This window comes from Kwoniella shandongensis, chromosome 5, assembly GCF_008629635.2.
Source record: "Kwoniella shandongensis chromosome 5, complete sequence".
Classification (NCBI taxonomy): domain Eukaryota; kingdom Fungi; phylum Basidiomycota; class Tremellomycetes; order Tremellales; family Cryptococcaceae; genus Kwoniella; species Kwoniella shandongensis.
This window is the reverse complement of record NC_089291.1, coordinates 620,010-635,951: the sequence shown is the minus strand read 5'-3', so window position 1 is coordinate 635,951 and position 15,942 is coordinate 620,010. Positions and strand designations below refer to the sequence as shown.

The 15,942-nt window shown below is 50.4% G+C and overlaps 7 protein-coding genes across 7 annotated transcripts; 4 read left to right on the top strand and 3 right to left on the bottom strand.

Annotated features, from left to right (window-relative positions):
* Positions 1-263: 263 nt before the first annotated feature.
* Positions 264-2,022, bottom strand: CI109_102928 (uncharacterized protein; the record flags this gene model as incomplete). Its single annotated transcript, XM_032001314.1, has 3 exons — positions 264-1,506; positions 1,575-1,658; positions 1,715-2,022. 3 exons carry the CDS (start codon positions 2,020-2,022, stop codon positions 264-266), a joined length of 1,635 nt encoding a protein of 544 aa, XP_031864204.1.
* Positions 2,023-2,513: 491 nt separating this feature from the next.
* Positions 2,514-3,491, bottom strand: CI109_102927 (transcriptional activator HAP2; the record flags this gene model as incomplete). Its single annotated transcript, XM_032001313.1, has 3 exons — positions 2,514-2,669; positions 2,731-3,281; positions 3,344-3,491. The coding sequence occupies 3 exons, from the start codon at positions 3,489-3,491 to the stop codon at positions 2,514-2,516; spliced, it is 855 nt and encodes a 284-aa protein (XP_031864203.1).
* A 530-nt stretch (positions 3,492-4,021) lies between these two features.
* CI109_102926 (ATP synthase F1, delta subunit) lies at positions 4,022-4,990 on the top strand (the record flags this gene model as incomplete). The annotated part of the gene is made up of 6 exons (XM_032001312.1): positions 4,022-4,081; positions 4,143-4,299; positions 4,389-4,681; positions 4,767-4,818; positions 4,878-4,928; positions 4,980-4,990. The coding sequence occupies 6 exons, from the start codon at positions 4,022-4,024 to the stop codon at positions 4,988-4,990; spliced, it is 624 nt and encodes a 207-aa protein (XP_031864202.1).
* An 895-nt stretch (positions 4,991-5,885) lies between these two features.
* On the top strand, positions 5,886-8,271 carry CI109_102925 (uncharacterized protein; the record flags this gene model as incomplete). Its single annotated transcript, XM_065967215.1, has 6 exons — positions 5,886-6,260; positions 6,322-6,692; positions 6,750-6,868; positions 6,922-7,979; positions 8,039-8,176; positions 8,230-8,271. The coding sequence occupies 6 exons, from the start codon at positions 5,886-5,888 to the stop codon at positions 8,269-8,271; spliced, it is 2,103 nt and encodes a 700-aa protein (XP_065823287.1).
* A 439-nt stretch (positions 8,272-8,710) lies between these two features.
* CI109_102924 (uncharacterized protein) lies at positions 8,711-11,521 on the top strand (the record flags this gene model as incomplete). Its single annotated transcript, XM_032001310.1, has 4 exons — positions 8,711-10,134; positions 10,251-10,610; positions 10,731-10,804; positions 10,923-11,521. The coding sequence occupies 4 exons, from the start codon at positions 8,711-8,713 to the stop codon at positions 11,519-11,521; spliced, it is 2,457 nt and encodes an 818-aa protein (XP_031864200.1).
* A 289-nt stretch (positions 11,522-11,810) lies between these two features.
* Positions 11,811-13,639, bottom strand: CI109_102923 (branchpoint-bridging protein; the record flags this gene model as incomplete). The annotated part of the gene is made up of 5 exons (XM_032001309.1): positions 11,811-11,853; positions 11,903-12,092; positions 12,145-13,185; positions 13,246-13,540; positions 13,601-13,639. The coding sequence occupies 5 exons, from the start codon at positions 13,637-13,639 to the stop codon at positions 11,811-11,813; spliced, it is 1,608 nt and encodes a 535-aa protein (XP_031864199.1).
* Positions 13,640-13,941: 302 nt separating this feature from the next.
* On the top strand, positions 13,942-15,934 carry CI109_102922 (pre-mRNA-splicing factor SLU7; the record flags this gene model as incomplete). Its single annotated transcript, XM_032001308.1, has 6 exons — positions 13,942-13,957; positions 14,014-14,843; positions 14,900-15,170; positions 15,223-15,300; positions 15,358-15,813; positions 15,867-15,934. The coding sequence occupies 6 exons, from the start codon at positions 13,942-13,944 to the stop codon at positions 15,932-15,934; spliced, it is 1,719 nt and encodes a 572-aa protein (XP_031864198.1).
* Positions 15,935-15,942: the final 8 nt, after the last annotated feature.

Below are 15,942 nucleotides of genomic sequence, written 5' to 3'. Positions count from 1 at the left end.
CCACAATTCTGAATAGTCAAAAATTGGACCAGGTGGACGAGGTGCGGCACATGTCATCGAGTCAGCGATGAGGAGGATACCCAGAGTAAGAGACGAGTAGTACGGAGACCGAAATAATTGTTGTATATTATCTGAACCCATTCCCAAGCCACCCAAGCAAGAGAGGTTACCCATGCATGTATAATCCCGCGTCTCCTCTGCGTTTCAAAGCATTGCTTAAAACTGTTCACTGTTCTCTGGTCATCTCACCCTTCAGCGACAGATTACCCAAAGATCCTACTCAACCCTTCCTCCGCTCTCCCCTCCCTCCCCTCTCTTTCCAACTTACGTTCCCTATCTTCTCTCGCTCTTCGTTTCGTCTTTTGCGTGTTCTCAAAATACCTCTCTTGAGTCCTTACGTCCTTCTGAACTTTCTTTTCCAACTTTCCCAATCTTTCCAAAACTTCTTCGCCCCATCGTCCATTTGTCTTAGAGGACAAAACTTCTTTACCTACTTCTTCAACTACTCTTCCTACGATTCTAGCTGTACCTGAATCCCATTCCACTCCCATAATTTCCATCTCTCTCACACCTGCTTCTACACCTTCCAGATCTCTGAAACTCTCCCATCGACAGATCAGGACTTCGTTATATGCGCCTGTGAGACATCCAGAGAGGTACGACTCGAGAGATGACGTTTGGGCGTGATGGAAGATTGATAAGAGGAGATGGGGAGAGTTGTAATTTACACGCAAGGTGCGAAGGAGATGTGCGAGGATCTTGGGATAAGCTCGGGAGAACGATAATATCGGTGGGAGGGTGGGTGGGGTGGCATTGTCTAGGGAAGTGGTAGTGGTGGAGGCGGAAGGGGTGGCGGGTGACACATCTGTGTCAGAGGTAGTCGTAGACACAATTGCGTTTGTCACTGCGTGCGCCGCGGGCACCGACAACGGTTTGAACACCCTATTCTTTGCCCATTCCAACAACTCCACATCGCTACCAATCACCTCCATCTCCTCTTTCAGCATCTCCAGCTCTTCCACACTCTCATCACTCTCCTCCTCTCCCTCTCTATCGAACAAACGTCGTAGTCCTTTTGCCCGATCGCCGCTGAGTCCGAAACCGAATCCACCTCCGCCAATCGCATTTCCGTTTCCGTTTCGCGTCGTACCAGGTGCAGCGCCAAAAGGAGTATTCGTCCCTCCAAATCTACCTCCCGATCCTGGTCCAACATCACTGCCAAGTCGAGATGTTGACGTGGAAGATGACGAGGTGCCCGAAGCAGAAGCGGAAGATTGAAGATCTGAGAAGATGTCAGATAAGATCTTGTTGAACGTCTCTGCTTCCTGGGGTGTTTGACCGGCCGATCGACGTTGTCGCGAATGGACACCGCGAGGCGCTCGAGGAGAAGGTGTACTGAATTGTGAGAATGATAATCGAGATGCGATGGATTGAGGACGAGGTGAAGGTACTTCGCCGTCGGTCTCGGTGTCGGGGGAGGTGGTCGAAGGGCGAGCTTTGGGCCACCTGGGCGGGGACAGAGAAACGACCGTCAGCTAGGGACACAAAAACAAAGGTCTGAGATCTCAGCTCACTTCTCTCTTAGCGTATCGAATAGTTGAGCGAATTGACGATCTTCGTCAGCGACGCCCGGATCGATCTCTCGTGCAGGCGACTCGCTGATACGTATCGCACATCAGCAAGACAGCAAAGATCGATGAGGAGGAGAACTCACGATTCAGCGACGTTCTGCACGACCGAAGCTCGTGATGACGATTCCGCAGAATGTGTCATATCTCTACTGACTCCGGTAGTAGCACTTGCATCACGAGTGGAAGGCTCGGAGATGTTTTCAGATGACTGTGGAGTTGATTGCTCTGATTTGGTTACCGTCTCGCCCTCGCCAGATGATCGATGAGGGGTTTCATCGTTCAATCGAATAGTTGAAGATATGAGTCGATGTCGATTTTGGGATCTCAAAGCCACGCTGATTGTAGGGGCGGTCGAACGCAAACCGGCACGTAGCTCTTGCATCGCCAACATCTTGCACGCCGTGATATTCGTTGCGAAACGTTTGAGAACACAAGCTATCACTATACATCAATTAGAGAATTCAGAAATCTCCAAACGTCGGAAGACTGACACCCAGCTTGAACGGACATATGATCAATCTCCGCCTCTTACGTCTGGCGTACGCCTACGGCCGTAATTATCATTGTTTTTCTTAGCTCGTCCCCGATTAATAACGTTAATGCAATTAACGATGAATGCCAAGCTGCCCACAGGTGTCTATTCCCACGACCTACGAAGCTGATCAACGGTAGACATGTCACGAGTCCAACATCTGGCTTGCTGGCTTTCATCGACTAAGATCGTGGCATGATGATTGACTTCTAGCAGATGCACAAAAGATCGCTACACAACTCTATGAGATGAACGGGAAAAGATGGTATGACAACATGCGTGTGTATATGTATATAATGCGATCAACGCTATACGATCAATGCTATTTGACATGAACGTGAACTTGAACATCAAGCGGATACTGGCTCAACGACACCTCCTCCCATCTCAGCTTTCTCCGCTTCTTCTTTCTTGAGAGCTTCAATCTCGTCTGCTGTCAAGAATCGACCGCCCTTTCCTCTCGGTCTCGAACACGCATGACGATGTCGTGATTCGTGTAGATACGGCTGTAACGTACAAGTCAGCTATTGCAGGTTGAATCTGTGGAGTACGCGCTAGCCCGCTCACCTTTCTTGATCTGACCAATCTGTTCAGTTCTTCCAATCTCGCTCTTGCTGTTCGCCGTTTCAATATCCGATGATATTGCTTCGCGTTGACATACAGCGGTTCCTCGTTATCCACATCTCCATCCCCATCTCCGCCTATAGCCGATCCGTCCTCTCCTTCCATCTTGACTAGTTCGTCACCACCATCCCTCGATCTCTCTACATCATCGTCGTCTTCATCGTCTGACTGTTGAACGAATTCGTTCCCTTGTCCACTAACACCCCCATGCAGACTGACCTCGTCGAATGCTGATCCTGAACCGGAAGCGGTATGATGCGATATTTGATCGTACATTCTGGCACTGGCATGATAGGTTGATGGACCGGGTTGTGACAGGTCCAGATCGAGGTATGATGATGTGGGGTCGTCTTGATCTGGCGTTGTGGGGAAAGAGGAATGTGAAAAGTTAGGAGGGATCAGATTAGGATATGATGTCAAATGTCGGTTGTTGTAGGTCGATGTGCCAGTCGAAGAGGTAGCTGGAGGTGTGGGGAAGGAGTAGTTATGCAGGGCTACAGGTATACAGCGATCAGCTTTTATGGGGTATGAACAAGAGATTATAGCTGGAACATACGGTTAGATGGTGATTTGCTAAGATCGATCGAAGAGGCGAAACCGCCATCGTACGAGGTTGGGAAGGAAGGATCTGAGAACGTCGGACTGGGTGGGTATGGTGAACCACTGTTGGGCAACAGTGAGAACAGTGGGAGAGTGGTGCTCATCGTGTGAGAAGGTCACCGGTTATATCGGAGCAAGTGGGAAAAGGGGGGTGGCAAGCGGTATTTGCGCGAGAGATCGATTTGTGGATATACTGGTGCCGTTGCAATGGTATGTCGGAAGAGACGGTCGGGGTATGTCTTGCCAAGCGTGATTGTACCTGCTGATGATGTCGAATGATGAGTAAATGATGATTGATGCAGAAGGATGATCTTTGTACAAAAGAAAGGACGGCCGAAAGTGAAAAGTGGACCTAGTCCAAGTTACCTCCAAGTTACCTCCGGATAAATAAACAATTACAGCCAGGCAGTAAAAGTGCCACATTCAATCAAAACTCCGATCTATTCCGGTGTTATATCCCTCTCGTCCGTTCCCCTCTCTCCTCACTCTTCCCTTCCGACCGACGACGACGAGCAGTGGACAGTGGATTGTGACTATTCATTGCTGTAGCATCATTGAGTTGTAGCCTGTTATCACCACCTTGACTCTTACCACTCACCACTCTCTCCTCCTCCCCCTCCACACAATCGCAAAAATGGCTTCCGTCATGAGGTCCGTCCTTTCAAGGGGTTACGCTACCGCCTCTACTGTCAAGGTGTGTAGATGTGTTCTTCTCCACTCGCTGTGCCATGCTATGTCTAACCCCCTTATTACAGGCCCCTATCCAGCTCAACTCTCTCACTGGTACTTACGCTACCTCCACCTACTTGGCCGCCTTGAAGAAGTCCCCCAAAGACCTCGAGTCCCTCGCCAAGGATGTTGAGGCTTTTGACAAGAAGATCAAGGAGGACGCCAAGGTCGCTGCTTTTATCCGTGAGTGATGATCATTCACTTGCACATATGAACATTTGTATAGTAAGATCTAATCTAAGTACTGATCTGCTCGATGTATACTCTCGCAGAAAACCCCACCCTTTCCGCTTCTGAGCGATCTTCAGCCCTCTCTTCCGTCCTTCCTTCCGGCTCTTCCCCTATCCTCCTCAACCTCCTCACCGTCCTCTCAGAGAACGGTCGACTCTCCTCCGCCCCCAAGGTTTTCGCCGACTTCAACTCTCTCATTTCAGCTTACCGAGGCGAGCTCGAGGTCATCGTCACTTCTGCCGAGCCTTTGGACAACAAGGCTTTGAACAGGTTGGACAAGGCGCTCAAGGATACCGAGGTTGCAAAGGGCAAGACATTGAAGGTGGTCAACAAGGTGGGTGTAAAGCGGAGCGCAGCGAAGCGAAGCAGGGAGCATATGCAACAAAGCGTATTCGATGTACTGACGTTGTCTGTTTCAGGTTAACCCTTCCGTCATTGGTGGTCTCTTGGTCGACTTCGGAGACAGGACTAGTGAGTGGTCACGTAGATGTATCCTCTCCCGTGAAAGTTATGCTGACGACCTTTCTCAGTCGACCTTTCCGCTTCTTCAAAGGTCAGCCGATTCAACGCCGCCCTTTCTCGTGAGTTCTTCAACCGCTTCATCTGAAGGAATGAACTGACCATCTTTGCAGAGGGTATCTAAGCGAAAAGTGTCGATGCGGACTAGATTGTAGTAGGATTACAAGAATGAATTGCATCTTCGGGCAAGGTGGGGTCGTGGACGGTGTGCAGAGGGGCTGAATGTTTAGTGAGGCTAAATGTGGTTCATGGGGTCCATTGGTTGCAAGTCAAAAAGAGATGTTCGTCAGCGATGGTTGGTCGAGATAGCACTAGGAAGCGTGAAGGTGGCCTGTCTGAGATCTACTCGCTATCACAAACCAACAGGCAGTCTGTCTGTCATTGAGATCTTCACTCCCTGTCCAGTCAGCTCTGTGCAAAGAGGTCAGATTTCCTTGATACCGATCTTTGCTGCGCCATCCACTTGATAAGAATGGCCTATTTTTGCACCAAAGTGACGTTTTGCGTGGCAAAAGTTTGTAACCGCACCATAAATATAAGAATTCACCCAAAACCCGGTTACACTCCTTTCTCTCCATTATATATCAACCACAAACTACTTCCTTTCTTCTTCTGTTCGTCTCACCCACCTCATAAACAGAAAAGGGCCATTGTCCGCCTCTATCCGCTTCCTCTCTTACCCTCCCCCTCGTTCCGTGTCAGGACGTGCCGAGATATCATAGATCGAGAGATCGAATATCCGATCCGCCGGCAAGTCAGGACGTTGAAGTACGACCTCTCTCTCTGTGCGACTGCAACTTGCAGTCCCAATCCACGTTGTTGGAGCGTCGAATCTTGTTTTGGTTTGTCAAAAGTCAAAGTCAACTTTAACGCAATAAGAGGCACCGTTCAACCAACCAAATAAATTGGTCAGCCTTTGTTTCATATCTATTCCCATCGAGAACGACGAGACCGAAATACTTTCTGCTTTTCCCAACTCCACTCCTTTCTCTCTCCATTTCCTGCCCAACCAATCCACCATGGATCGACCCAAATTACCCACACGCTCCAATTCGACGTTGAAGTCTGGTCCACCCACCGACGCTGTCAAACCCGACGACGCGGCAATTGATGATGTCTATCGCGAAGTCTCGTCAACTGGATCTTTACAAGCCGCCGCAAAACGATTAGAACAGTATGCGAGATGGGCTGATGATCCTGAGGAAGCAGGATACCTTCAACAGGGAGAGGAAGATGAGGTCGAAGAGGAGGGGTATTATGAAGAAGATGACAGGTTCGACGAGGATGGCGATGGAAGAGGTGAAGTTGTGCATTTACAAGAAGTGGTGGAAGGGTTATGGGTCGGTGATTTGGTGGCTGCGATGGACACGGAAGGTTTGGAACAAAGAGGCATCGTAAGTCAATAGTCCTAATGACGTATACGTATTGCATACTGATGAGGATGATTTGTTGTAGACCAACATCCTCTCTCTCCTTCGACCCCGACTTGAATTCCCTTCCAACTTATCCGTCTACCCGTTAGAGATCGACGATGCAGCCGACACAGACCTGCTTACGCACCTCCCATCCTGCGTCGCGTGGATTCAATCTGTTCTCGAAACCCGTCGCCGCTCTCTCGACCCCTCAGCCGCGAACGACCCGCCTGTCCCTCGTGCACTTGAGATTGCTCCAATTGCACAGGACCCGAAACCAGGTGGTGTGCTCGTTCATTGTCAAGCGGGTATGAGCAGAAGTGCGAGTGTCGTCGCGGCGTACTTGATGAGGACGATGGACCTGGATCCCATGGAAGCGGTGGACATGTTGAGGGAGAAGAGACCTGTGGTCGAGTAAGTGCAACGAGTGCTGCGACTACACCATGCCCATGCTGACAAGTCCTCGTTCAGACCGTCTGACACGTTCTGGCACCAGTTAGGGCTGTTCTACAACGCAGATGGCAGAGTCTCGTTGAAAGACCGTTCAACTAGACAGTTCTACATGGAGAGGACAACCTCGCAGTTCATGAGTAAGCTGCTGGTCTACGCTTGGAGATGTATCATATGCTAACAATCTGGACAGACGGCGACGGCGGTGCCCCCTCAATCGACAAGATGGCCAAATATCCCGGTACACCTTCCCCTAGCAACCCCCCGACACCGATGGGCGGCCATGGACGACGCAAGATCCGATGCAAGATGTGTCGACGACATCTGGCAGTCCGCGAACATATGATGGATCATATCCTCGACCAAGTGCCGATACCTGTTTCTCGACCTCGCACACCGTCACTCACATCTATTATCCCTTCGCCGAGGATGTCGTTCAGTAACGGTTCTGGGGCAGGAGCACGAGAGAGACGGGCCTCTGTCGTTAGCGATGTCATCAACCCGCTCACCGGATTACCCGGTGCGACGAGATCGAGGAACGCCAGTATGTCGTCGATCGTTCTGAGTCCCGAAATGGGACAGACTATCTATGACAGGGACAGTCAACGGGAGAAGGAGCCAAGCAAAGACTCGTCAGCAGGCAGTGGAAGCGGAAGTACGAATGGGAATGGACCCATTTCGCCTGGTGTCCCATTACCGCGAACATTGACACCTGGACTTGTCCTCACCTCGTCTTCGCCGGAAACCTCGACGCAAGGTAAACTCATTGGGGAGAAGGATCTTCTTCCATCTGCAATCAGTGCGAGTCCTAAAACCATGTCTCGAGCACCTTCTTCTGCATCGTCACCTGGGAAAACTGCCGAGCCAGTTGCACCAACCCGAACTTTCCAATCGGCCGAACAGCTCGCTTCGCGACTACCACCTCACTTGCTTGCACTTCGTATGGGGGGAGGAGGGATGACCGGGCTCTCGTCGCCTATTGCAAGTTCCCCTGGTTCTAGTCCGGAGAGGGAAAGCACGAGTCACAGTCCTTTGCATGCTTTCCCACCCACAGCAAGTGGAGAAAAGACGGGTGCTCAGACTGCGGCGAGAAAGATGAGTTTATTGGCTATGACTCCCGCGGCTGTCTCCCCGGGCGGTAGCGGTGGTGAAAGGGAGAGAAGGGGTAGTGCAAGTAGTGATATCGGATTTGGAGGGGGTGGACCTCCGATCTTGGTCAACCCGAAATGTTCAGGATACTTTGTTGAACCGGTGAGTGTGCGACGGGCCTGAGTGACAATGTCAGAAGTGCAATACTGATGCTTGACCAGTTGACATGGATGGAACCGGTGTTGAAAAGCGGTCAAATTGCTGGCAAGCTCGTATGCCCCAACGAGAAATGTGGAGTGAAGATCGGAAATTTCGATTGGGCGGGTGTCCAATGTGGATGTAAGGAATGGGTGACTCCTGTGAGTATGCGGTGGTCGAGGTCATAGGATCCAAGCTGACATGAGTGATGAAGGGTTTCTGTATTCACCGAAGCAAGGTCGACGAAGTTTGGTAGTGCGATGCGAAAGTCGTAGTGAGAAGGCAAGGTTCTGAGTGTGTTGAGACGATGACAACGACAGGACGACGATGCGATTCATACCAAAACTCATAACACAAACATACCCAATTGTTCATAGTCCATAGCATTGATAGTCAAGTACCCATCGTTTACAAGCAATGCATTTCACCTATGTGCCATACCGCAAAACGTTTCTGTCCAAGTCATCAAGCCACTTTGCGTCTGGCCGGGGTGGTCAGTATCATTTCGTTGCTAAGGAATGTCAGAGTGCGACATAGTCGAGACGTCAAGGTATCTGCTCGTCGAGCAAATTGACGAGAAGGGCGTGTGTACAGGAATGATATATTGCTACGACTATCCCGTAAACACTTACTCTCATCCTCCCTCCTCTTCTGCCCGCTCAACTTCATTTACACATCTAAACCCAAAAGACGCAATGCGCCGTCACTCACCTCTCTCTCTCGTACACCTATTCACAATCCTCTTCCTTCTCTCTGCGGGTACCAACACATACACATACGCTCTCAACCTTCCCTTCGTCAGCACTACACCCACTAGCATAGCCCCACAACCTGACCAGCTCAATGGTATGGATATCACTGCACGAAAGTACCTCTCTTCGTCAAAGAGAGCTCATGCGCCCAAGAGATTCGGATATTTTTCATTCTCTCGTCATCCATCAAGTTTACCCCCCTTCGATCCGAGAATAGGTGTTGTGGACGTACTCGTTCATCGTGGCGAGCGAAGCGACGCACTCTCGCATTCTAAAACACAGTCGACAGACGATTCGGGGGATGAATTACGTCGCCGTCAGGTCGAGCACGATGACGGAGATGGGGAAGGTGGGGAATACGAATTTGAGTTCCATGAAAGTGATGTATCAGAACGCGCAGATTACGAAGACGTGCACGCAGATGAAGAGGATTGTGAGAAGAGAGATTTCGCGTCGAATATGACGACGACGATGGAGACGACCCGACTTCATTCTGATAAAGTGTTATGGTCGCCACTCACTCATGAACTCGACGGACTTGTAAGACGACGCAAGAATCACGACGACGACGACGACGACGACGATGACGACGATGACGATGACGATCGAGGTAGAGGGCGCAATTCGAAATGGGACCACGAGGACGATGATGACGATGATAGAGCTCATCGTAGCACTGGTTCTAAAGGAGATTGGAGAAGTAATGACGACGAAGACGATCATCATGGCGGCTGGAAATTCACTTCTGCCAGTGGACATTCGAATCGACCAAATTGGGATGAGGGTGTTTCGCCACTTCATCAAAAGGGTTTTGGATCTCACGATGGGAGCGATTACGATGAGCGACCCGAAACTACATCTGGGTCTGGTCGACATAACAACGACGAGGAGGAAAATTCGCCACACAGGTTCATTTCGCCTCATCGAGGAGGAGCAGGCTCAACCAAAGGAGTCGATGATGAAGACGACGACGACACACTTTCTTCTCAATCACATTCGTCACACTCCCCTCCTGCTAGTGCCGGCGGCGGCATCAGCGGCGGGGGTACATACACCGGTGGAGGGGCTCATCGACTTGCTCAATCTGCTTATGGCTCATCGGCCAAATCTGATTGTTCAAGACTATCTCAATTCTATCGTGCCATGTCACAATCCCCTTCTCCCTCTCCTGCTGGAGACGGAAGTGGTGATGGTGGATGGGTACGTTCAGACGGATGGGAAGATGAGAACGATACCGAATGTTGTAGTTGGTTCGGGGTGACTTGTGATCCTATCTCTGAGAGAGTTGTGGCGTTGAATCTGAAGGGGAATGGATTGAACGGGGTATTAAGTGGTTATCTCTTTGCTTTGGACAGATTGCTGAAAGTGTAAGTGGTGTCTCTGACGACGACTACGCCTTCATTGTCATGGCTTCGACAATCATCTCCACTCTTCCCCAAGCCATCGGGCGACAACCAAATTGACACTCTTGACAACCTTGCAGCGACCTATCCTCTAGCAACCTGGTCTCCATCCCTGATCGCTTCACCACCCTGCCCCACCTTACCCATCTCAATCTCTCTTCTTCCCAACTAACAGGTCCCATCCCGCCTTCCCTCCTCACCTCCCCAACACTTATCAATCTCGACTTATCGCACAACCTCCTCACGGGTCATGTAGACATTGCGACTCCCAAGTTACTCACGCTCAATCTTGAGGGAAATAAGTTGGAAAGTATCACTTTTGATACTAGTCAAATTGGAAGTCTGGAAAAAGTCTTGATTGGCGATAATTCTTTCAGAGGAGTGTTACCTGATCTCAGTATGATAGATGGGTTATCAGTTTTAGATGCGTCTAATAACAAGTGAGTAGTACACATGGTCAATCTCCAAGTGAGCGCGGAACTGACAGTCTTCGCTTCGCAGCTTGTTAGTGATTTCATATTTGTGTCAGTCGTAGCGCAGTGATGCTAACACTTCGACAGCACTGGACCTCTGTTCGACATATCTCAAATGCCCAAACTGGCCCGTCTCGACGTACGCTCCAACTCACTTTCCGGTAAGTAAGATTTACACATGTCCAGCTGTCATCATTTTCTCAATGTGCTCGTGCTCGACTCAAGACTCTTCTTTCTTCGCGATATCATGCATGTTCATCACTGACTGAACCTTCGTAGGCGGATTCCCGACCCTCCCACCATTACTCACCTCGTTGTACCTTTCTTCCAACGCTTTCACCGGCCCGATCCCCAGCTTACCGGCCCCAGCTGCCCTGACAAGCTGTTATGTTCTCCCGAATGCGTTCTCGCCCTGTCCCAACGCGGCAGAGTTGGCCGACCCGTCTACCCTGGCTAGCAGATGCCATCTGTCAAGTTGTGTTGATCCGTCTCAACAGACCTCCGGGGGACTTGCCAACGCTGGAGCTGGAGCAACCAGTGTAGGATCTAGCTCTGCTGGCAAGAAAGGACCTGGAATACCTGTATATCCCCTACCTGGCGAGTCTCTCGGCATGACGGCCGCACCCCCACCTCCTCAGAATCCCATCCCCGTCGTAGGTCAAGCTGTGACTCCGACAGGTGGTGGCTACGCTCCACCCGTGGCTGGTCCAGGTCAAAGTCAGGGCCAGCAATCACCGCCATTAGGTGGTCAGATGAAATTGGATGCTCAGCGGGTCGGATTATCAAGTCTTAGTAGTGCTTCTTCCCACACATACCTTGTACACATTCCCCCTCTTACCTGTATTATTGGATCGACCTTGCTTCTTGGTCTACTGTAGCTGTATATATAATGCCAATCACAACAATCATGACCAGCTCCTCTTGTGCCCATGCCCATGCCTATTCCACCAGCTCTCTTTTGTACCTGGACACACGATGAGTTGTTCTCCCCAACATAAGCATATCAGCTCGTCATTTGGATCAGACGGTCAAATACATCAGTCTCCATAACAATACTTCACACGCTGCGATGAGAAAGATCAAAAGTATATCGTAAATTCACAACCTTCTCAGCTTTTTCTCTCCTTCGCTTTTTTATCATGACGTCAAAAGTGTTAACAAAGTAGATTAGGCGGTCTGAGGGGCTTGTTGGCCCATTGAGGCGTAGTAACTATATCGGAATGTTAGTAGGCCCTCAACAATCCGGAAAGGTTACTTACGCAGCATAAGGATCAGCACCGCCTGCAGGTGGACCGCTCTGGTAACCACCGCCTCCGCCGCCGCCGCCGCCGCCGCCGCCGCCACCACCGTAACCGTAGCCGGCGTTTTGATTGTAGCCCTGTTGCTGTTGTTGGTAGCCCTGATGAGGTGGGAAACCACCTTGACCACCATTGGGAGGGCCTCGGAAAGCTATGATGGAAAGATTAGTACACACAACACGTTGAGAATAGAATACACTTACTGTTCTGCCAGTTTTCGGGCAATCGCCAAGGAGGCACACGGGACTCTGGAACGGGTGCAGCTCCAATAGCAGCCGCTGGTCGACCGGATGAAGCGCCACCACCTTCGCCCAATTCCGCCATGAGCGCAGAGTATTCCGAGTCGAAAGCAGTTTGTTTGTTCTGCGCCAGGTTGGGATCACCTCGTCCTCGACAGTCTCGCGCCATGTGGCCGGCTCCACCACAAAGTCGACAGATGACATTCGCGCTGTACACTCGCTGTTGGGGACACTCCCATCGTCGATGACCCTTCTCACCACAGTTCTGACACAGCTGATTCTCATCATCACGAAGTGTACCGTTGAGCGAAGCCAATTCTCGAAGCTGGTTTCGCTTGTGGTCGTTCTGACCTTCGGGGGTTGAGGCGGCCGTCTCGATAACCTTGTTGATCAAGTCGACACACGCTCTGACCTTGCTCTCATCCTCGGACGTGATAAGACAATGCAGCTCGTCCTCCTCGTCACTGGGGAAATTTCCAGGTCGACCTTTTCCTTCCTTAACACTACCCTTTCCTCTAATACTGATCTTCGCACCACTCTGTCTCTCCATGTTCTTCAACGAATTACCACGAGGTCCGACAAGCAGACCGAAGAAGTTGATCTCGGGGAACTCCTTGACTGGGATATAGACCTTTTCTTGAGGTCGACCCTGTCTTCGCTGTTGTTGGAATTCGGCAGGGGGTCGGAAGTTGGGGTCGGATTTCATAGCTCGGTCGACAAGTCGTGCTCGCTCATCTTCAAGCTTCTTTCGGTATCGGATCTCACGGGTGTTGCTTCGTCGACCGTAGGCGTCATATTGAGGGGGAGGAGAAGGGGATCGTTGTCCGTCTGGAGGAACAACGTCGCCTGTTCGAAGCTTTCGGTTGATTTCTTCCAGTCGAACGTGGATGGCATAGTTATCAAGTTCGTGTTGAGATACGTTTCCCATCACGGTAACGGGAAGACCGGGCACGTCGACACGGGCAGAAGCGTCACCCCATCGCGAACGACGTTTTCGTGGTCCTTCTACGTTAGTAGTTGTATTAGCTTTGCCACCACAAGTGAGATGCGAAGTCTCCGACCCACCTTCACCACCGGCATCCCTATCTCTACTTTCACGGTCCCTTCCTCTGTCTCTTTCGTCATCTCGTCCTCTGTCCTCGTATCTGTCCCTGCCAGCATCCCTGTCATCTCGGCGGTAATCGTCCCTTCGCCTGTCATCTCTGTCATCCCGTCGTCCATAATCTTCTCTCTCGGGCTCTCGTCGACCGTTGAAGAACTGCATGTCCGAAGCGGGTGGTCGGGGTGCATGCGAAGGGGGTCCAGAAGGGGGAGGTGCTTCTTCGGGAAGACCGAATCGACGTTTGTTACCGATAGGTACCTTTGATAGAGGAGATGAGTCAGCTAGCGTCGCAAAGGAGAGTTGTAGATTGAAGCTTACATCGTTTGTACCCGTTGTTCTGGCTGCTGGTCGCCACATATTGCCAAGATGTCTCTGAGGTTATGCTCAAATAAGCTGAGTTAGTAACCAACTGAAGACAGATGTAGAGATAGAGTCGAATGAATTAGGTGGAAAGGGAGGATAGAGATGTCAGAGTGAATGGATGATTGACGGTGGGTGGCGAATTTATTGTAATCATTTTATGCCTTTTCTCCAGTCCTCAAGTCATTCATCACCGAGGCGTCGCCGCTCACTTGCTATAACTACCCAATCCTCGCTATCAATAAGCTTCTCTCGGTTCATATCTGGACTCACAAACACACTCACTCAAGCAATCCAAAATGCTTCAGCCAAACGGTGAGTACTTGGCGAGACATTCTGCCCCTTCGTTGTCGCCGCTGACCTCTCATCAGGCGCACCACAAGGCGGAAAGCTCTCACGTGAAGAGTTCCGACGTCAAAAGGATCTCGAGGCGGCTCGTAAAGCTGGTACTGCACCTGCTGCCGTTGATGAAGAAGGAAACGCCATCAATCCGCATATCCCCGAATACATCACTCGAGCACCTTGGTATGCCGATTCTGGAAAACCTTCACTATCGCATCAACGTCGACCTAACGACGGGACCACTACTCATCTCGGGATTGATGAATGGTATGATCGAGGTGCGAAAGCCGGTCCTGCAGCAAAGAAATATCGAAAAGGTGCTTGTGAGAATTGTGGTGCTATGACACACAAGAAGAAGGACTGTGTTGAACGACCGAGGAAGAGAGGTGCAAAGTTCTCAAACAAGGACATCGCTCCGGACGAGGTGGTCCAGAACTTTGAGGGAGATTACGATGCCAAGCGAGATAGATGGAATGGATACGACCCGACCTCGTACAAACACATCGTGGACGAATACGAAGCGATGGAAGAAGCGAGAAAGAAGATGAGGGAGGAGGAGATTGATAAGCAGACATCAACGGATATGGCTGCGGTGAAAAAGGTCGCGAAGAAAGAGAAAGAGGAGGATGATGATTTCGGTTCCAGCGACGAGGAAGACGACGACGAGGACAAATATGCGGATGCCGCCGATCAGGTTGGTCAGAAGTTGGATACGAAGACGAGAATCACGGTTAGAAACTTGCGTATTCGAGAAGACACGGCGAAATACTTGCTCAACCTGGACGAAGGCTCGGCTTACTACGATCCCAAGACGAGATCTATGCGAGATGCTCCTGTCCAAGGCATGGCTCCAGAGGATGTGAGTGAACCTTGGCGTCTTGTCAACCAGGAATATGCTGATATCGTGTCTTTTAGATGAAGTTCGCGGGGGACAACTTTGAACGATTCTCAGGAGACGCTTCGAACATCCAAAAACTCCAACTTTTCGCCTGGCAATCCTCGCAGAGGGGAAACAACGTCAACATTCTTGCCAACCCCACGGCGGGAGAATTGCTTCACAAAGAGTTTCAGAAGAAAAAGGAGGTGCTCAAGGATACGAGCAAGGTGTCGATCTTGGCGAAATATGGAGGTGAAGAGCATCTGGAAAGATTGCCAAGAGAGTTGCTGAATGGTCAAACGGAGGACTGTGAGTGACTCTAGTATCATTGAGCTTGAAGACTGTGGCTGACAGTTTGCAGACGTCGAATACTCGAGATCTGGTCAAGTCGTCAAAGGTCGTGAGAAGGCCAAGGCTCGATCAAAGTACGAGGAAGATAGTGAGTGACGCTTGTGTTTCACGTGGTTATGTGGATGACTGACTTTCCGCGTTGTAGTCTTCGTCAACAACCATACGTGTGTCTGGGGATCATACTACGATATTGAGACATCACAGTGGGGATATGGTTGTTGTCATTCCATCCTCTCCGGATCATATTGTACCGGTGAAGCTGGTAAATCAGCCAACAACGCCTCTTCTGTCTCAGCTCTATTGTCTACAGCAGATGATCGCCGTCGAATCGAAGAGGCTGCCGAAGCGGAAAGGAAGACATTGGCAGAACAACATCTGGAAGATATCGCCGCCGGAAAAATCAGTAAAAAAGGCAAGGAGAGAGAAAGAGAATTGCCGACATATGGGAAGAGAGCGGAAGATGGGGATGAGATTGATCTGGATAAGAGCAGGTTGAAGAAGGCTTTGGAGGAGGAAAAGAAGAGAAAGAAGATGGGTGAAGATGAAGCTTGGCAACAGAGTAAGAAGAGCAAAACGACAGATGTTAGTCAGGAAGAATTGGGTAAGTCATCAATCCCCTTGTTCCGGGAAATTGGTGCTGACTTCTTCACGCAGAGGCATACAGATTATCGAGATCAGCCTTCGACGATCCAATGGCCAACTACAAGGACCCAGAGGAGTAGCAGAAGGG